The sequence below is a fragment of the Rana temporaria genome, chromosome 1 (assembly GCF_905171775.1).
Source record: "Rana temporaria chromosome 1, aRanTem1.1, whole genome shotgun sequence".
In the NCBI taxonomy this organism is placed as follows: Eukaryota; Metazoa; Chordata; class Amphibia; order Anura; family Ranidae; genus Rana; species Rana temporaria.
In genome coordinates, this window is record NC_053489.1 from 659,451,287 (window position 1) to 659,473,179 (window position 21,893).

At 47.4% G+C, this 21,893-nt stretch overlaps 1 protein-coding gene across 1 annotated transcript in view; it reads right to left on the reverse strand.

Moving 5' to 3' along the window:
- The window catches only part of ATP6V1B1 (ATPase H+ transporting V1 subunit B1), a 131,207-nt gene extending 109,687 nt beyond the window's left edge, over positions 1-21,520 (reverse strand). The window contains exon 1 of the mRNA XM_040335526.1: positions 21,333-21,520. Within this exon, the coding sequence (XP_040191460.1) occupies positions 21,333-21,435 (103 nt within the window). The 5' untranslated portion in view covers positions 21,436-21,520. The remainder of the gene's footprint in view (positions 1-21,332) is intronic.
- Positions 21,521-21,893: the final 373 nt, after the last annotated feature.

Sequence of the window (21,893 nt, forward strand, 5' to 3'; positions counted from 1 at the left end):
CTTTCCTCAAAGGCCGCGGCTGGGTCACAGTCGACCGCTGTTTTAAGTCTATGATCTGGTAAGCAGCTCATGACTCTGGTAACTTGGCTACACACGAACAATTGTGGATCATCTGGGTAGGATCCACTATCCCATACACCAGTATCGTGGAATCCCTGGAAAATTTTATAGACTTTCTTTTTCCAAATCCTGATTTTTTCCAATTGACTTTTTAATTAATGAGTCTGGGTGCTATGGCGCAGTTTTAACCCCTTCCTTTCTCTACGCTAGGCAAATAGCAATGTGATTTAGGGTAGATATTAAGGTAAAAAAACATATTTTTGTTATTTTTGATATAATAAGGGCAAATTATTTAGTCACATCACCCCCTGCCTCCATCCCCCTCTGCCACCAACACCCGCTCCCTTCACCTCTCTCTGCGGTGCCACAATCTCCCCCTGCCTTCAATCTCCCTCTGCCTTCAATCTCCTCCTGCCTCCAATCTCCCCCAGGCCCCCTGCCTCCATCGTCCTCTGCCTCCACCCCCCTCTGTGGTGCCACCAACAACCCCTGTCTCCATCCCCCACCTTCTGAGGTGCCACCATCCCCCTCTGCGGTGCCACCAACACCCCCTGTCTCCAATCACCCACTGCCACTAACACCCCCTGTCTCCAATCACCCACTGCCACTAACACCCCCTGCCTCCATCCCCCTCTGCCTCCAATCTCCCCCAGGCCCCCTGCCTCCATCATCCTCTGCCTCCATCCCCCTCTGTGGCGCCACCAACAACCCCTGTCTCCATCCCCCACCCTCTGAGGTGCCACCATCCCCCTCTGCGGTGCCACCAACACCCCCTGTCTCCAATCACCCACTGCCACTAACCCCCCCTGTCTCCAATCACCCACTGCCACTAACACCCCCTGCCTCCATCCCCCTCTGCCTCCAATCTCCCCCAGGCCCCCTGCCTCCATCGTCCTCTGCCTCCATCCCCCTCTGTGGCGCCACCAACAACCCCTGTCTCCATCCCCCACCCTCTAAGGTGCCGCCATCCCCCTCTGTGGTGCCACCAACACCCCTTGTCTCCAATCACCCACTGCCACTAACACCCCCTGCCTCCAATCACCCACTGCCACCAACAACCCCTGCCTCCAATCGCCCCCTGCCTCCATTGCTCCCTGCCTCCATTGCTCCCTGCCTCCATCCCCCTCTGCTATGCCACCACAGCCACCATCACCCCATACCTCCAATCACCCTCTGCCTCCAATCTCCATGCGCAGTTCCAAGCCGAAACCTATCTCGACTATTTTTACTGGCACATTCCCGCAACCACTGAAAAGTGCCAGTTTTTACGAACTGTCCGTAAAAATACGGATCCTTTGGTCAACAATGAGTGGGATCCAATAGGGATGCTACTATAGACCCTGTACAGAGCCTTGTTGCTCCATGACATCAAAAGAATAGATAGGTAGATAGATGGGTAGATCGATAGATCGATAGATAGATAGATAGATAGATAGATAGATAGATAGATAGATAGATAGATAGATAGATAGATAGATAGATGGAGACAGATACAAGAATTTCAACAAAGCTACCTTCCACTTAGGCCCGGTACACACGGGCAAACATGTACGATGAAACCGGTCCGTCGGACCGTTTTCACCGTACATGCCTGCCAGAGGGCTTCTGTACGATGGCTGTACTAACCATCGTACAGAAGTCCGCGCGTAAACAATACGCGGGGCGTGTCCGCGTCGTCGCCGCGACGATGACGCGCCGATGACGCGGCGACGTGGGCGGGCCTGCCATTTAAAGGCTTCCACGCATGCGAGGGACGGCGGCGCTCGGACATGTACGGTAGGTCTGTACATGTCCGAGCGGGCAGGATTCCAGCGGACGGTTTTAAAACACGTCCAGGAATATTTGTCTGCTGGGAAAAGGCCCGGCGGGCAAATGTTTGCTGGAATTCGGCCCGCTCGCGCCTACACACGACCGAACATGTATGCTGAAACTGGTCCGCGGACCAGTTTCAGCATACATGTTTGGTCGTGTGTACGGGGCCTAAGTGTCACAAACTACGGTGAACGAGAGTGAACCACAACTGCGGTTAAAGCGGGGGTTCACCCTATTAAAAAAAAAAAAAAAAAAAAAATTTTATTCTAGCATTACATTCGGCATCGTAGCGCGAGCTACAGTATGCCGGTCTTACATTTTTTATCCCCGTACTCACTGTGCTATTGTACATTGAAGATTCCGGGGAATGGGCGTTCCTATGGTGAGAGAAGGTGATTGACGGCCGGCCCTGGCACGTCACGCTTCTCCGGAAATAGCCGAAATAGGCTTGGCTCTTCACGGCGCCTGCGCATAGCCTGTGCGCAGGCGCCGTGAAGAGCCGAGACCTACTCCGGCTGTCTTCGGGGAGCGTGACGTGCCAGAGCCGGCCGTCAATCATCCTCCCTCTCCATAGGCACGCCCATTCCCCGCGGGAGTCGGAATTTTCAATGTGCAATAGCACAGTGAGTACGGGGATAAAAAATGTAAGACCGGCATACTGTAGCTCGCGCTACGATGCCGAATGTAATGCTAGAATGATGTTAAGGAGGGTGAACCACCGCTTTAAGGAAAGATTTCAATGCACCTCTCTATGCAATGTACTCTGCACACTGTACTGTTTATAGGAGGGAAACATGTGTAGTCAATTTGGCCTTGATTTCACTGGCACTTCCGCGTTCCACGATGGAACGCATGCGGCGCCGGGCAATGACGTCAGTCCAAATAACGTTGGATGAGATCAGTGTTTTTTTCTATTCCAGGATGACCAGCTAGGGAAGCATCATGTAGAACTTTTAGGGCCAGATTCACGTAGAATCGCGGCGGCGTAACGTATCTTGGATACGTTACACCGCTGCAAGTTTTCATCGCAAGTGCCTGATTCACCAAGCACTTGCGTGAAAACTTACGCCGGTGGCCTCCTGCGTAAGCCCGCGTTATTCAAAGGGGCGTGTGCCATTTAAATTAGGCGCGCTCCCGCGCCGGACCTACTGCGCATGCTCTGTTTTGAAATTCCTGCCGTGCTTTGCGCGAAGTGACGTCATTTTTTCAAACGGCGACGTGCGTAGTGTACTTTCGTATTCCCGGACGTCTTACGCAAGAAGAAAACATTTTTAAATTTTGACGCGGGAACGACGGCCATACTTTATACAGCACATTCGTGTGCTGTGTAAAGTTAGGGCAGGTAAAACGACGACTAAAATTGCGACGGGAAACTAGACTAGCGACGACGTACCGAACGCGAAAAACCGTCGTGGATCGCCGTAACTGCTAATTTGCATACCCGACGCTGGAATACAAGGCGAACTCCCCCCAGCGGCGGCCGCGGTACTGCATCCTAAGATCCGACAGTGTAAAACAATTACACCTGTCGGATCTTAGGGATATCTAGATCTAGGGCCAGATTCACAAAGAGATACGACGGTGTATCTCCTGATACACCATCGTATCTCTGACTTACACTGGTCCTATCTATGCGCCCGATTCATAGAATCAGATACGCATAGATAGGGCTAAGATCTGACAGTGTTACACTGTGTTACACTGTCGGATCTTTTTTTTCAATTTAAAAATGGCGCCGGGGCGTTCCCGCTGATTTACGATAAATAATATGTAAATCAGCGAGATACGCAAATTCACGAACGTACGCGGACCCGTCGCAGTGTTCTTACGTCGTTTCCGTAGCGGTTTTCCCGTCGTATACTTACCCCTGTTTTTAGCAGGCGCAGCCAATGTTAAGTATAGCTGGCGTTCCCGCGTCAAATTAGAATTTTCCAACGTCGTTTGCGTACGCCGATTCACGAACACGCGCGTCGCAAGTCCCGCTCACGTCGAAACCACTGACGTCCTAGTGACGTCAGTGGGAGCAATGCACGCCGGGAAATTCCCCGGACGGCGCATGCGCATTTAAATCGGCGCGGGAACGCGCCTGATTTAAATAGTACACTCCCCTAGCCGCGGAATTTGAATTCCGCCGGGGGATTTAGGATCCGCCGTCGCAAGTTTGGAGGTAAGTGGTTTGTGAATTAGCCACTTGCCTCCTAAACTTGCGGGAGCGGATCTTAATTCACGTAGATCCGCTGAGCTACGTGAATCTGGCCCACAGTGTTTTCCATGTATTCAAATGGCTCTAGTTGGCTCTAGTTCACACCATGCAGTCAGTTTCCAGTCAGTTTCCTTGTGGCTTCACTGTCCGGTTTCCTACTGCGCATGCGTGAGTGCGCGGCGCGCCGTCACTGGTCCCCGCTCTATCCTGGGAACACTGTGGCCCAGATTCTCAAAGGACTTACGACGGCGTATCTCCACGTATGCCGTCGTAAGTCCGAATGTGAGCCGTCGTATCTATGCGCCTGATTCTTAGAATCAGTTACGCATAAATTCGGCTTAGATACGAGCGGCGTATCTTAGTTGCATATTTCCGCTGGCCGCTAGGTGGCGCTTCCGTAGATTTCCGTGTCGAATATGCAAATAAGCTAGATACGCCGATTCACAAACGTACGTGCGCCCGGCGTATCAAGATATGTCGTTTACGTAAGACATACGCCGGCGTACAGTTACCCCTCATAAATGTTAGGTATGGACGTCGGAAACGTACGAACGGCGTCATATTTTACATCGTTTGCATAAGTCGTCCGTGAATGGGGCTGGACGTAAGTTACGTTCACGTCGAAAGCATTGACTATTTGCTGCGTAATTTTGATCATGCGAACTGGGATACGTTCACGGACGGCGCATGCGCCGTTCGTTAAAAGCGTCAATCACGTCGGGTCACTATTCATTACCATAAAACACGCCCACACCAGCCTACTTTGAATTACGCGGGCTTACGACGGCACAGTTACACTACGCCGCCGTAACTTTGGGCGCAAGTTCTTTGTGAATACGGGACCTGCCTCACTAAGTTACGGCGGCGTAATGTATCTGAGATACGCTACGCCCGCCTATAGATAGGCGCCTCTAGGAGAATCTGGGCCAGTGTTTCCCAGAAGACAGCGGGGGGGGGGGTGACGCGAAGGGGCGTGACTCTCGCGGGGGTCAAAACCCGGAAGTGGTGCAAAAACCTGTTTTATAGAGGTATCTGCACCCTCCTCCCCCCTGAAAGGTGTCAAATGTGACACCGGAGGGGGGGAGGGTTCCGAAAAGCGGGAGTTCCACTTTTGGGTGGAATTTGGCTTTAAGTATAAGGACAGGCAATGGCTTACAAACCTCCCTTAGCACCAAACAAAATAAGTCATAGGTGCTGATCTGGTCTCTCGGATCCAGACCTGTACAGTAAAAACCTCAGTTCACTAACAATTTTTAAAAAACTTTTCCAATCTGGCCACTAGTTGGAAGAGTTAATTAGACTTCAACTCATTTTCATGTCTTTGCAGCTCTCAGGAAAGAGAAGTGGGGGATCCGGCTTGGATCTGTGCAGCTGTGCGAGGCCTGCTTCCTGAATGATATCAAGCAGACGTGATTCCATGTGACATAATTCCAATAGGAGCGCAGGGTCCCGCAGCTGATGACTCCTTCTCTATCACATACCATGCCTGATGGTGTGAAAATGATTAGCGGCTCGTTATCCCCCCTTAACTCTTTGCCTCATCAAAAACTCATTGTTCTGAGGCCAAACATTTCCACCCCTTTTCAGCTTTTGAAGGGCCGACTGTCAGCCATTCCCAGAGTGACGCTCCATACAGCGAAGCGCAGTAAACGTATTTAAAGCGGAGGTCCACCGGATTTTTTTTTTTAAAAGCCAGCACCTACAAATACTGCAGCTGATGAAAATGGACATTTACCTGTCCAGCGCGCCCGCAATGTCGGCAGCCGAGGCCGAGCGATCGCTCGTCTCTCGGTTTCCCCTGCCGCCATCCTCGGTGAGGGAATCAGGAAGTGAAGCGTTGCGGCTTCACTGCCTGGTTCCCTACTGCGCATGCGCGAGTGGTGCGGCCCGTCCTCACTGGTCCCCTCTGTCTCCTGGGACCAGTGTGTTTCCCAGAAGACAGCGGGGGCAGGGCCGGATTTGCTCTCCCTGCCGCCCCAAGGCCAGGTTCCGCAATGCATCCCCTGCCCGCCAACCGAACTACCACCCCCCCCCCCCAAATCAACGGAGAATGGCACCCGGATGGCAGGGGCGGTCAAATATTTTTTTTCTTTTTTTTTCACTTTTATATCACTTATTTTATTTTTATTTATTTGTAGCTTGTCGCTTACTTTTTTTTATTTTTGTATAATTTTCTAATAATTTTTCTTATTCTTTACTTTTTTATTTTATTAATTTAATTTAATTATTATTTCTTATTATTTTTTTATCAATTTTAATTTTTTTCACTTTGTGTGATAGCAATTGGAGGTGACAGGTCTTTATTGACCCTGTCACCTCCAAAACAGGAGTCCTAGCACTGTGCTCGAACTCCTGTCACAGCTGAGATGAGAAGAGCACTGTATGTTACGGGTGTCGGGGGAATCCATGCCACTGCCGCCCCTTGGCGCCCTGCCGCCCCAAGGCCTTGCCTCAGTGGCCTTGTGGGAAATCCGGGGCTGAGCGGGGGGGAAGGGGCATGACTCCCGCAGGAGTCTATCCCTGGAAGTGGGTGCAAATACCTGTATTATGCAGGTATCTACACCCCCCTCCCCCTGAAAGGTGCCAAATGTGACACCGGAGGGTTCTGAAAAGCGGAGGTTCGCTTTTTGTGTGGACCCCCACTTTAAAGGACAGTCAACCTGAGGTAGCAGTTGACTTGAAGGAAAAGGACTATTATCATTCAGGCAAGGTAGTTGGTGGATGTGTAAGCCTAATCAGGAAACACTGCAACTGTGAAAATATAAGACAGACCACTTCATTTACTTGTAGTATGAATTTTATCCACAGATTCTACTAGAAGAGGGGTGACCAGAACTACAGGAACACTCATCTCTGAAGGGCTTCATTTATCCAGGGCACAGTATAGCTATTACTAGTGAGTTATATTGAATTGAACTTCTTCTGTAGACTGATTGTCTATGGTTTAGCTAGGCAGTTGGCTGCCCTAGGCTGGGAAAGGGGTAAACGCAGTAGTGTATTTAGGTTTTGTGCTGCCCATACCTGACTAAACCCGTGCACCCCCTAATTTAAATATGACCCACCCCTTCCTGTCAAGGCCACACCCATTTCTGTTTAAGACCCACCCTGAAATGTTCGAGTGGGGACACTAGTTCTTAGGGCCTGGGGGGAATGGATTCCCTTCATTTGCATAGATTTCCTCTCACTTCCTGTTTGGCTATGGGGCAGGAAGTGAAGGAAAATCTCTGGATTGGGACAGGGGTGGTAAGAAATAATCTGACAGGGGCTATAACCCTCCCTTCTCTATCCAAAATGGAAAAAAAGTGTTATATTATGCCTATAGTTCTACGTTAAGCACAAATTTCGGATAATTTTATGGAATGGACTAAGAAGATATAACAATGCCAATGGTGCAGCAGAAAACATATAGCACACTGATGAAGGTTTTTGGTCAAGGATGATAGGACAGTCAAAATTAGAAGCAGCTTGCGTTACACTAACAGTGTAGCGCAAGCCGGCGGGGACTCTTTCCGTGCCACCCCCTTGCAAAGTGCTGCCCTAGACATGGGCCTTGTTGGCCTAGGCCAGGATACAGCGCTGGGTTCCAGAGCTTTGGTCCACATAAAAAGAAATGTTGCGACTGCTGCAGAGTCCAGAGGAAAGCTGTTGTGCCTTGCAATCTGTTGAAATGCCCCAGGAGCCTGAAAATCTACCAGTCCCTGGAGAACACCAAGCATGGACTACTACATTGTGAAGGTATGCCTAGGCAGCCTAATAGAGATAGTTAAGGTTTAACAGTACATGGAAGCCAGTTATGAAGAGTAGTGCCTTGTGTAGGTGATGGGTCCTCCGGTAGTGAATGGTTAGGTGATCTTGCTCCCTCCCCAGTGGTCAGTTTTCTATACCAGCCGGTACCGAACCTGTATTACAGAGACCCCTAGCCGAGCCACATGGAATGGGAAAGAAAGAGTCAACTAGTGTACGCTTGGGGACCTCTGCAGAGTCCAGAGGAGGACTGATGTGCCTTGCAGTCCATCGGAAGGCACCAGGCAAAAAAGGAGGAGGCCGGGGTTCCAGGGCTTTGGCCCACACAAGAAGAAACGTTGTGACCGCTGCATACTCCAGAGAAGGGCTGATGTGCCTTGCAGTCCATCAGAAGGCACCGGGAGCCCAGAGATCTACCAGCCCCTGGAGAGCACCAAGCATGGACTACTACCTTCTGGAGGTATGCCTGGGCAGCCTAATAGAGATAGTTAGAGACATTCTACTGCATATGTTCAAGTTGAACTGTATCATCAATATGTTCAAGTAAAAGTTGTATCAACTGTTCCAAGCCTAGTCTGAAATAGGTTAATGGGATACATCATGGTTTCTGGTGTACGACAGAACTAGGGTCAGTAAAGCACATAAAAAAAAGCCACTACTACAAGGTGAACTCAGCAGGACAAGTCAGAGGAGGAATGCAATGCCTGGGGTAATCAAGAACTAGTGCAAGGTACATGGCAGCCAGTCATAAAGCGTGGTACCTGGTGTAGGTGAGGGGACCACCGGTAGTGAGGGGGTCAGTTATCTGGCTCCTTTCCCAGTGGTCAGTTTCCCATAGTAACCAGCCCTGAAAGCTGCTGTTTGAGCAGAAAATGCGATTGTAAAACGCTCATGTTGCACATTTCCAGGCGTAACCCAATGAAGTCTATGGGGGCCAATCTGCCTCCAATCTGCCAAAAAGAAGCTCCTGCACGTTTTTTGAGCAACAGGCATTTTCCTTCAGGTGACAGAATGCTCAGATGTGAACAGGGGCCATTGAAATTAATGGGATTTGGCTTGTTGAGCATTTTAGAGCTATAGGCCCGGATTCACAAAGCACTTACGCCGACGTATCTCAAGATACGCCGCCTAAGTGTAAGTATGCGCCGTCGTATCTATGCGCCGTGCCCATAAACTGAGATACGCCTGAAAATAGGCTTCATCCGACCGATGTAACTTTCCTACGCCGGCGTATCGTGGGCGCATATTTACGCTGGGCGCATTTGCCGCTTCCATATGCAAATGAGGGAGATACGCCGATTCACGAACGTACTTGCGACCGGCGCATAATATACACGGTTTGCGTAAGTCGTACGTCCGGTGTAAAGTTATTCCCCATATAGGAGGCGCAACTCATGCAAAGGTATGGACCAGGGAACACAGCCGTCGTATCTTTTGTCGTTTACGTAGTACGTGAATAGGGCTGGGCGTAGGTTACGTTCATGTCGTAGGCAGTGATCCGTCGTATCTTAGGGAGTAGTTCCGACGTGATTCTGAGCATGCGCACAGGGATGCGGCCACGGGACGGCGCATGCGCCGTTCATTTTAAGTACTTCTATGGCGCTTGCCCCATCACTTGCATGGGGTCACGCCTCATTAGCATGGCTCACGCCCACTTCCACCTACGCTGGCTTACGCCGAGGAAACCCAGCGTATCTTTAAGAGCGAGTGGGAGCGAGTGCTTGGTGAATCCAGTGCTTGCCTCTGTGCGCTGCGTCGGCGTAGCCTATATTAGATACGCTACGCCCGCATAAATATGCGGCGATGTATGTGAATCCGGGCCATAAACTTCAGGCAGAAATCGCTCAGGTGTGAACAGGGCCTCAGTCTTTATTTGTAGGACAACATTCGTTAGGTGTACATCAAGTACCTGAAAATGTGAAGGCTGCTTATAATTTGGCCAGTCTGTTTTTGAATTGTGGCGGGGGGGGGGGGGGGCGTATTGTCTAATAGTTTTGTAATGAAAGGGTGTCCCTCTTTCCCATCTCGGAGAGTTGGGCGCGATGCCTGCCAGTGTTGCTGGGTGTTTGAACAAGATGCTAATTGTGTAGCTCCAGTAATTAAGCGGAGGTGACCACAGCACAAGGCTTCCAGGCAGCTAATGACCAGATGGTCTGACGCTTAGATAGCTTCAGACCTTAACCCCCGAGCCCCGCTAATGAACGACGAGCCTTCCTGCCAAATTCATACCCAGCCGCTTGACTCAGCCCCATGCATGTACTTCATTGGGCACATTACCAGCGCTCAGAGGAAACAGAGATGGCACAGATTGGCATCTGAGAGGATCTTTTGTATTGCACTTAGCATTTGGGCCTTCAGCCATTGGGGAACTAGAGGTCCCAGCATACTAGCCTAATATGAAAGTGGTTGTGAAGTGACCGGCCTCAGGTGATACACAGAGCTAAAGCAGATCCTCCTACATACATTATATAGCCCAGATTCTCAAAGACTTACGACGGCGTATCTCCAGATACGCCGTCGTAAGTCCGAATGGCCGCCGTCGTATCTATGCGCCTGATTCATAGAATCAGTTACGCATAGATTTGGCCAAGATACGAGCGGCATAAGTCACCTACGCCGTCGTATCTTGGGGTGCATTTTTCCGCTGGCCGCTAGGTGGCGCTTCCGTTGATTTCCGCGTCGAATATGTAAAGGAGCAAGATGCGCCGATTCACGCAATTAGTTACAACGTTTACGTAAGCCATACGCCGGTGTAAAGATAAAGCTGGTCTCTAGGTGGCGCAGCCCATGCAAGGTATGGACGTCGGAACAAGCGTATCTTTTTACGTCGTTTACGTAAGTCGTACGTGAATGGGGCTGTGCGTAGGTTACGTTCACGTCACAGGCATTGAGCCGGCGTATCTTTGGGTGTAATCTTTGGCCGTTCATTCGGCCATGCATCTACATGGGGTCACGCTTAATTTAAATACAACACTCCCACGACCTGCCTACTTTGAATTACGCGCGATTACGCCGTGCCGATTTACGCTACGCCGCCGTAACTTAGGACGCAAGTGCTTTGTGAATACAGCACTTGCCTCTCTAAGTAGTGGCGGCGTAGCGTAAATAAGATACGCTACGCCCGCATAACGTTATGCAACCCTACGTGAATCTAGGCCAGTATGTCTGTCTGCAGCCCTCTCTGCTCTACATCTGTTTAAAGTGCCTCATTTACACAGCATTTCTGAGTTTCCAGAAGAGAGGGCAAAAGGGAAAGCTGCCCTGGGCCCTATCATTGTTGTGGGTCCCAAAGAGCCTGTCTCATACTTGCCAACTATCCCAGTTTAAATTCCCTAAATGTTTAAGTCCTGTGTTGTGTCCTGATATCTCAGTGTGAAGTGCTGTTACTAATGCTGCCCAGCTTGGTCCTATTGTGTATAGATGACTCACCTGCAGACCCTGTTTTTACATGTAAATTACCTGCATTGATATGTAAATAACGGTGGCATTGATATGTAAATAGCCGCGGACCGGCTGCATTAATATGTAAATAAAGGCGGCATTCATATGTATATCATGCCTCCCTGAGGTCACATCCACCATCACCTATACTGAATGCTGCCCACTGAGGAGGTAAAGGGGCGTGTGTAAAAGTCCTGCCTGCAACTGTGGTCATTAAGCCCAACATCAGCCTGTTCTGCAAAGGTAAGCAAATTGGTCGGGGGGGTAACCTCTAGCAACCATTTAGTGAGCGGTAATGATACACTGTAACCTCTGGCAACCAATCGTAATCGCTGCCTGATCTGATTCAGTAAACTGATTTTGAGTCTAGCTGCTATTTATTGTATGTCTCAGAGCAGGTGGAGAGCGAAATTGCATAGAGGGGGGGCCCAAGAAAATTTTTGCGCAGGGTCCAATTAATAATAAAGACGGCCCTGTACACAGCATAGGGCAGGGAGCTGAGTGTAATCTGAGACCTGAGTGGAGGAAATAGGCACACCCCCTTCTACACAGTTTTTAAGAGAAACATTCACAGCTGAGGCTGTCAATCATAGGCTGCGCGCTAGAGCTAGACCTGGTGCAAGGATTTTTGACTTCTCGGGTGAAACCTAATTTTGCTGCCCCCATTGGCTCCGCCCCTGACTCCACCCCCTCTGTCCTGCCCATTTTTACGTTGGAGGTGGCTGGGGTGGAGATTTTTGCGCTGCCTCTCCCCTTATTTCCTCAGCCGTGGTCCGCAGGCCCGCACCTGCGCCTCTGGACCAGGCCTGAAGACAAACAGTGACGGCACCGGCTCGCTTTCTCACGCCAAGGTATATAGACAGGCAAGGGTAGTATATACACAGGCTAGGGTAGTATACATAGACAGGCTAAGGTAGTGTACAGACAGGCTTGGGCAGTAAAAACAGGCTAGGGCAGTATACAGACAGGTTAGGGCAGTATACACACAGGCTATGGCAGTATATACACAGGGCAGTATACAGACAGGCTAGGGCAGTATATAGACACGCTAGGGCAGTATACAGACAGACTAGGGTAATATACACACAGGCTATGGCAGTATATACACAGGCTAGGGCAGTATATTATAGACAGATAAGGGCAGTATATAGACAGGCTAGGGCAGTATATACACAGGCTAGGGCAGTATATACACAGGCTAGGGTAGTATATACACAGGCTAGGGCAGTATATAGACAGGCTAGGGCAGTAAATACACAGGCTAGGGTAGTATATACACAGGCTAGGGCAGTATATACACAGGCTAGGGTAGTATACAGACAGACTAGGGCAGTATATACACAGGCTAGAGTAGTATACAGACAGACTAGGGAAGTATATACACAGGCTGGGGTAGTATAAAAACAGGCAAGGGCAGTATACAGACAGATTAGGGCAGTATATAGACAGGCTAGGGCAGTATACAGACAGACTAGGGCAGCATACACACAGGCTAGGGCAGTATACAGACAGACTAGGGCGGTATACAGACAGACTAGAGCAGTATATAGACAGGCTAGGGCAGTATACAGACAGACTAGGTCAGTATATAGACAAACTAGGGCAGTATATATACAGGCTAGAGCAGTATATAGACAGGCTAGGGCAGTATACAGACAGTCTAGGGCAGTATATAGACAGGCTAGGGCAGTATACAGACAAACTAGGGCAGCAAACACACAGGCTAGGGCAGTATATATACAGGCTAGGGCAGTATATAGACAGGCTAGGGCAGTATACAGACAGACTAGGGCAGCAAACACACAGGCTAGGGCAGTATATACACAGGCTAGGGCAGTATATACACAGGCTAGGGCAGTATACAGACAGACTAGGGCAGCAAACACACAGGCTAGGGCAGTATATAGACAGGCTAGGGCAGTATACAAACAGGCTAGAGCAGTATATAGACAGGCTAGGGCAGTATATACACAGGCTAGGGCAGTATATACACAGGCTAGGGCAGTATACATACAGATTAGGGCAATATACAGACAGACTAGGGTAGTATACAGATAGGCTAGGGCAGTATGTAGACAGGCTAGGGTAGTATATAGACAGGCTAGGGCAGTATACAGACAGACTAGGGCGCATTTTTTACAGACTAGGGCAGTATATACACAGACTAGGGCCGTATATACACAGACTAGGGCAGTATCTAGGCATGGCAGTATACAGACAGGTTAGGGCAGTATATACACAGACTAGCGCAGTATACAGACATGCTAGGGTAGTATATACACAGACTAGGGCAGTTTATACACAGCCTTCTCATCCGACATCAGTGCCTGACCTCACCAATGTGCTTCTGGAAGAATGGTCAAACATTCCCATAGACACACTCCTAAACCTTGTGGACGGCCTTCCCAGAAGAGTTGAAGCTGTTATAGATGCAAAGGTTGGGCCAACACCATATTGAACCCTACAGACCTAAGATTGAGATGCCATTAACCGCTTAAGGACCAGTGCACGACTATATATGTCGGCACAATGGCACAGCTGGGCAAATGGACGTACCTGTACCTCCCCTTTAAGATGTGGCATTGTGGGCGCGCATGCGCGCCCGCCGAGAGCTCCATGAGTCCGACTGCGGGTCCTGCGGACTCAATGTCTGCGGGGGATACCCGCGATCGTCTCACGGAGAGGAAGAATGGGGAAATGCTAATGTAAACAAGCATTTCCCCTGATCACAGCTTCCTGTAATCGGGAGCGGTGATCAGTGTTGTGTCACACGTAGCCCATCCCCCTACAGTTATAATCAATCCCTATGGCACACTTAACCCCTTCAGCGGCCCTACTGGTTAACCCCTTCATTGCCAGTGTAATTTTTACAGTAATCCGTGCATTTTTATAGCACTGATGGCTGTATAAAGAACAATGGTCCCAAAATGGCGTCAAAAGCGTCCGATGTGTCCGCCATAATGTCGCAGTCACGATAAAAATTGCTGATCGCCGCCATTACTAGTAAGAAAAAATGATTATTAAAAATGCCATAAAAATACCCCCTATTTTGTAAACGCTATAACTTTTGCACAAACCAATCAATAAACGCTTATTGCGATTTTTTTTACCAAAAATATGTAGAAGAATACATATCGGCCTAAACTGAGGAAAACAATGTTTTATATATTATTTGGGGACATTTATTACAGCAAAAATAAAAAAATATTGCTTTTTTTTCAAAATTGTCTCCTTATTTTTGTTTATAGCGCAGGTGATCAAATACCACCAAAAGAAAGCTCCATTTGTGGGGGAAAAAAGGACGTCAATTTTGTTTGGGAGCCACGTCCGATGTGTCCGCCATAATGTCGCAGTCACGATAAAAAAACCGATGATCGCCGTCATTACTAGTAAAAAAAAATTATTAATAAAAATGCCATAAAACTATCCCCTATTTTGTAGACGCTATGGGCCAGATCCACGTAGCGCGGCGCGTCTTTACGTCCGGCGTAGTGTATCTCAGATACACTACGCCGCCGTAACTTACAGCGTATTTCCTGTATCCACAAAGAATTTGCGCCGTAAGTTACGGCGGCGTAGTGTAACTGTGTCGGCGTAAGGGCGCGCAATTCAAATGGATGAGATGTGGGCGTGTTTTATGTTAATACGTCTTGACCCGACGTAAATGACGTTTTTTCTGAACGGCGCATGCGCCGTCCGTGGGAGTATTCCAGTGCGCATGCTCCAAATTAACCCGATACAAGCCAATGCTTTCGACGTGAACGTCATTCTACGCAAAGCCCTATTCGCGAGCGTTTTACGCAAACGACGTACACGACGGAAAATTCGACGCTGGCCCGACGTCCATACTTAACATTGGCTGCGCCTCATATAGCAGGGGTAACGTTACGCCGAAAAAAGCCTTACGGAAACGGCGTAAAAAAATGCGCCGGCCGGACGTACGTTTGTGGATTCGCGTATCTAGCTCATTTGCATACTTGACACGGAAATCGACAGAAGCGCCACCTAGCGGCCAGCGTAAATATGCACCTCAGATCCGACGGTGTACTAAGACGTACATCAGTCGGATCTAGCCCAGCTTCAGGCGTATCTTGTTTTGTGGATACAAAACAAAGATACGCCGGAGCAAACTAGCAGTTACGTGGCGTATCAATAGATACGCCAGTGTAACTGCTTTGTGTATCTGGCCCTATAACTTTAGCGCAAACCAATCAATAAACGCTTAATGCGTTTTTTATTTTACCAAAAATATGTAGAAGAATAAGTTTTGGCCTAAACTGAGGATAACATTTTTTTATATATATATATATATATATATATATATATTATTTTTTTTGGGGATATTTATTATAGCAAAAAGTTAAAAATATAGTTTTTTTTTTAAAAATTGTCACCTTACCTTTGTTTATAGCGCAAAAAATAAAAAACCTGCAGGGGTGATCAAATATCACCAAAAGAACTCTCTATTTTTGTGGGAAAAAAAAAAGAACGCAAATTTTGTTTGGGAGCCACGTCGCACGACCGCGCAATTGTCAGTTAAAGCGATGCAGTGCCGAATCGCAAAAAGTGCTCTGGTCTTTGGCCAGCCAAATGATCCGGGGCTGAAGTGGTTGACGGTGTGTGTAAAGGAAGGTGTCCCAAGACTTTTGGCAATATACTGTATATCACACCGTGTGTAATGAATATATATAAAATACAAGTTTTATACTTTTTGAATTGAATTACTAAAATAAATGAACTTTTTGATGATATTCTCATTTTTTTGAGATGCACCTGTTTTTAGAGCTTTATTATCTTACATAAAACAAAGTTATTGCTGGATAGAAAGGCCCATAGCAGAAATGTAAAACTTGTTGTGCTCCTTAGGCGGTGTACCGGAGGGGGGGGGGGAGCTGGACGGGTTAAACTACGAAGATGGCTTGAGGGTTCCTCAACTTTTTCCTTCTGTCTTGGAACACACGATAGAGGTCACTTCTTACGTCAAGGTCACCTTGTTAAATGTTCTACAGCCAGACCTTTATAAATGAGTGCCGTGTTTTGTATGAATGTACTTCACTCTTTATACCGGTGATGATGTTTACACAACAAGCTTTCCACTCTCTCCTCTGTTACCAAAACTCCGACACACCCCGTGACCTGTACAGGAACACCCGACTCCAATACTTCTGTCTATAATAAAAGCTCATACTGGCTGATTGGGAAGATTTGTCCCTGGAAATATCCCCGATATTCATAAATAATCCACAACAATAAAAAAAATCCTTCATTATTCCTTATGACCACTTCTGATGAGGACCTTTCCAAACCACTTCCAGCCCAAGGACGTCATATGACGTCATATGACGTCCTGGACTTTTGGCAGGGATATCTGAATGATGGGTGCAGCTACAGGCATCATTCAGATATCATTCTTTGCAGCCAGCGATTCTGTGCACGATAAGAGCGATCAAAGAGGCAGTTCCGCCGCTTGATCGTTCTTATAGGCAGTGCCGATCCAGACCTCCCTGGGGCCCTAAGCAAAATGACATGGCACATTAAAAATGAGAAGCGGGGGGCGCTGACGACAGTGACATGTCACATTAAAGAAAGTTGAGAAGCGGGGGGAGGGGGTGTTCTGCTGTCGGAAATGACTCAGCCAGCGAGTTTAGAAGCAGGGTGAGGGGGGCGAAAATGACTTCTCACCAGGCGGGGCCTCTAGTAATTTGGGGGGCCCTTCGCAGCTTTGCGGGGCCCTAAGCGGCTTGCATAGTGAGCCTATAGGGAGGATCGGCCCTGCTTATAGGCGACGGGATGGGAAGTCCCCCCCCTCCCGCCGCCATCCGGAGCCATCGGGCACCGGATGCCGACGATAGAGATTTCCGGTGACCGTATGCTCACCAGTCATTCTCTATGACCGTCGGAGGCCCGGGCGCGACGTTATGCCGTCACGCCCAGGTTCCCGGATGTAAACAAAGCCACGATCGCGGCTGCTAGCATGAGATCGTGATTTATTTATTTTTTACGATCTCATGCTTTCCAGCCTGGAGGAGAGATGTGGGGTCTTACTGACCCTGCATCTCTTCCTATTACAAGGGATAGGGGCGTCCCCCCTCTCCCGCCGTCATCCGGTGCCATCGGGCACCGGATGCCGACGATAGAGATTTCCGGTGATCGGAAGCCCGGGTGCGACGTTATGACGTCACACCCAGGTCACACCCAGGTTCCCGGATGTCCCGATCGCGGCTGTCAGCATGAGATCGTGATTTTTTTTCGGATCTCATGCTTTCCAGCTTGGAGGAGAGATGCAGGATCTTATTAACCCTACATCTCTCCATAAAGAGGACCTGTCACGAAAGATTCTTATTACAAGGGATAGGTGCTCTTTGAAAAAAAGTTTTTGGTTTTTTTTTTACTTAATTTTTTTATTTTTACACTTTTTTTTTACATTTAAAATTCTTTTGATCACTTTTATTCCTATTACAAGGAATGTAATGGGAATAAAAGTGATCAAAAATCAAAGTGTAATAAGATTAAAAGTGATCATTAAAAATTAAAATGTAAAAAAAAAGTGTAAAAATAAAAAAAATAAGTAAAATAAAAAAATAGAAAATAAAAGTGCCCCCTGTTCCCGGTAGCTCACGTTCAGAAGCGAACACACACATAAGTCCCGCCCACATATGTACACAGAGTTCAAACCACACATGTGAGGTATCGCCGCGTGCATTAGAGCGCGAGCAACAATTCTAGTACTAGACCTCCTCTGTAACTCTAAACTGGTAACCTGTAAGAAAAAATTAAAACGTCGCCTATGGAGATTTTTAAGATTTAAGATTTTCATTCCTTGAAAGTAAGTTTGATCTCCCACCCACATTGACCACCAAAGCACAGGGGCACATTTCTAAAAACCTTCAATGCTTCTAAAATTTTGAACTTTCCATCACTTTCTGTCTTGATGACGATGGTCACCAGTACAAATAGAATTGCTCATTCAGCTTAGTGGGGACAAAGACAGCAGCAGGAATCTGATAGAGGTTCTAGTCCTTCAATAATCTATACTAAATAAAAAAAATACACAAACTGCTCATTCTTGAAATGTAATTTGTTATGGACCATGCCATTGGGAGTGTAACAAGAGTTTACCCATTGCCCTAATATTTTGTGCTAAAAGGTCCATCTTTCTTATTTCAGAAAGTTGGGAGGTCTACACCAGTTATTCTTAACCAGGGTTCCATAGACCTCCAGGGTTCCTCCTGAGGTTGCTAGGGATTCCCTGAAAGTAGGTTTGATCTCCCATCTACATTGACCACCAAAGCACAGGGGCAAATTTCTACAAACCTCTAATGCTTCTAAAATTTGGAACTTTCCATCACTTTCTGTCTTAATGACGATGGTCACCAGTACAAATAGAGATGATATAGACCTTCAATAATCTATAGTATGGAAAGACAAATAAGAGAAGAAGGATACATAAATAGCCAAATGCCAGAAATATGGCAAAAATTGGATGAATTTCGGTTCTCCAAAAAAATGAAAGATTATTTATGAATGGGAAAATAAGGAGAAATATAAAGGGGAAATGTATGTAGCGCTTACCCCCGAAGGAGCCGCTGATTTGTTTTGGGACCGGCCTGCTAAGTTACCCTGGCGTTGTCTAAAGGTGCAATAGTGAGAACAAAAGCAGTGAGCGAAGGTCCAGACAGTGAAAAAAGGTTTTCTCAATGCTTTATTTTCCAGGCCCAACACGGCCAACATCAACAGCAGTTAGGAAGGTCAAGGTTGATGAAGAAAGAGAGGAGGGAACTGTGCAGTATCAGGCCTGGATATTAAATGGAGCAGTTAGTACTGCTCCGTATAGTACCAATTTGTAACATGTCGCCACTCCAACTGAGTGGGTAAAGTGCCCCCAGACAGACTCCTTTTTCACAAGTCTGGCAGCCAAGCAGTCACTAAGGATTTCTGGGAGGATGCGGGCCTGTCTCACGGGCCAAGGACAATAACTGAGCTAGGTAAATTAATAGAGCAATCCTCCCAGTACATTTCTGCGTTGGTCACCAGATGACAGCAACATACCTGTCAGTACTCTGGTCACCGGATCCCCAATTGGTTTGTCCAGGCTCTGTTGGACGACCTGCCTCCGGGTCCCCCTCAAACCGACTCCCCAATCGCGCGGCACTCAGCCTGGGATCCCTTCAATAGAACCGGGAACCCAGCAAGTCACTGAGGTCCCCTTGTACCTCCGGATGAGGGTTTTCGTAGACTGCAACTCTGGCCAGGTGGGTGCGAAGATTTTAGAACACATGACCCCTGTCACAGATATACTCCTCCCCAGCATGCCCCGCGAGGAAGAAACTTCTCCAATTGACTGCTGGGGAAAACTTTCTCTGCCAGAATCCCCCTGGCGCCATCTGCTGGCCAGGAATGATATTGCATCCCTGGACCACAGACTGACCCAGCGGACATTTCTGGAATGACAGAAGTCCCAGAAATTTAAACAATTAGTGAATGGGAGCAATGCAAATCTCTTATTCCCCACTAACTTTAGTGTAGTGCCCATACTGAAAGTAGGGGGGGGGGGCGCTACATGTAAATTAAGTGAATAGTGAATAAATGGAAAGGGATGGAAGAGAGAATAAGGGGGAGACATTTCCCCCCCCCTTTTATTTGTTGTCTGGTTGATCGTTTGGATGCTAGGATGAATGGGTATGGAAGATAATAGGAATATATGTAGGTAAATGTTGAAAGATATTTTGTTTTTATGATAAAGAAATGAATAGATATTGATCAAGACTCTGTATAGTAAATAATGAGAAGGAATAAAAGCATATTGTAACAGAATCTTGTATAATCGTACATTTTTGTATTTAAGAAAAATTGATTAATAAAAAGATATTGAAAACAATAATCTATAGTAAATTTAAAAAAAAATACACAAAGTGCTCATTCTTGAAATGTAATTTGTTATGGACCATGCCATTGGGGGTGTAGCAAGGGTTTACTCATTGCCCTAATATTTTGTGCTAAAAAGTCCATCTTTCTTACTCCAGAAAGTTGGAAGTTCTACATCAGTTATTTTTAACCAGGGTTCCTCCTGAGGTTACTAGGGATTCCTTGAAAGTAGGTTTGACCTTCCACCTACATTGACCACCAAAGCACAGGAGAAAAATTTTACAAACCTCCAATGCTTCTAAAATTTGGAACTTTCCATCACTTTCTGTCTTGATGACGATGGTCACCAGTACAATAGACATGATATAGTCCTTCAATAATCTATAGTAAATTAAAAAAATACACAAAGTGCTCATTCTTGAAATTTCATTTGTTATAGACCAAGCCATTGGGGGTGTAGCAAGAGTTTACCCATTGCCCTAATATTTTGTGCTAAAAGGTCCATCTTTCTTACTCCAGATAGTTGGGAGGTCTACACTAGTTATTCTCAACCAGGGTTCCTCCTGAGGTTACTAGGGATTCCTTGAAAGTAGGTTTGATCTCCCACCTACATTGACCACCAATTAGTGGTGGGGCTTTCTACAAACCTCCAATGCATGGAATGTTTCTACAATGACCACCAATGTTAGAGAACATCACCTGTCAAACTGCATGAGGCCTCGTACACACGATCGAGTTTCTCGGCAAAAACCAGCAAGAAGCTTGCTGGGTTTTTTTTTTTGCAGAGGAAACCGGTCGTGTGTACACTTTTCGACGAGGAAACCGTTGAGGATCTCGTCGGGCCAAAAAGAGAGCATGTCTTCTTTTTCCTCGACGGGAATGGGAAAATTTGGCTCGCCGAGATCCTCGGCGGCTTCACAAGGAACTCGACGAGCAAAACGATGTGTTTCGTCCGTCGAGTTCCTCGGACGTGTGTACGAGGCCTAACAAGTCACTCCAATGTGAACAAGGAAATTTCTACAAACCCCCAATGCATGGAAAACTTCTACAATGACCACAAATGTTACAGAACATCACCTGTCAAACTGCATGACAAGTCACTCCAATATAATAACGAGGGCAAAAGAAATGTTTTTGGTTAAACAAAGGACTCATAGTTGTATGAAAAAGATAAAAAGTTAAAATTTATATGTAAGAATTTACTCACGCAGCCTGGGGTTGGAAATGTAATCCCGGGACACTGCCATGGCATGTTCCTTGGCCGCCGCCATGTCGGCGTTGTTCACCCTGATCTCTACTTTGGTAGCCATCCTGAAATACGCAGTCTTAGTGTCTGCAGAGCCCGACCTCTGCGTGTTTTATAGGGGGACGTATAGCTCAGGGTGTTGTGTATATATAACTCCACTCTCTGCCCATCCAGGTGGAACTCACCCACACCGGCCCGTTCCCGGCTCACCTGCACAAAGCATTCCTGTGTGTACTGTAAACTGTCATATCTCACTAACCTGAATGAAAACATGGACAGTTAACTCTACGAGTGCTGCCTCTTCCCCGGCTGTTTTCATTGTAGAACACTTGCAGACTTTTAGGCTGATACCAGACAGGTAATTCAAAGACAATCTGCCTGTCCCAATGGAATTGTTCTTTCTATTGCCGAGACAAAGTTGTCGCTCAATCACTGGCCTGAGTGCGGCTGAATCTCGATCGCTAGCAATGGGAGCATCTCGCCGCCTGAGCTACAGATTCTACAGAATTCTGCCACTATCAG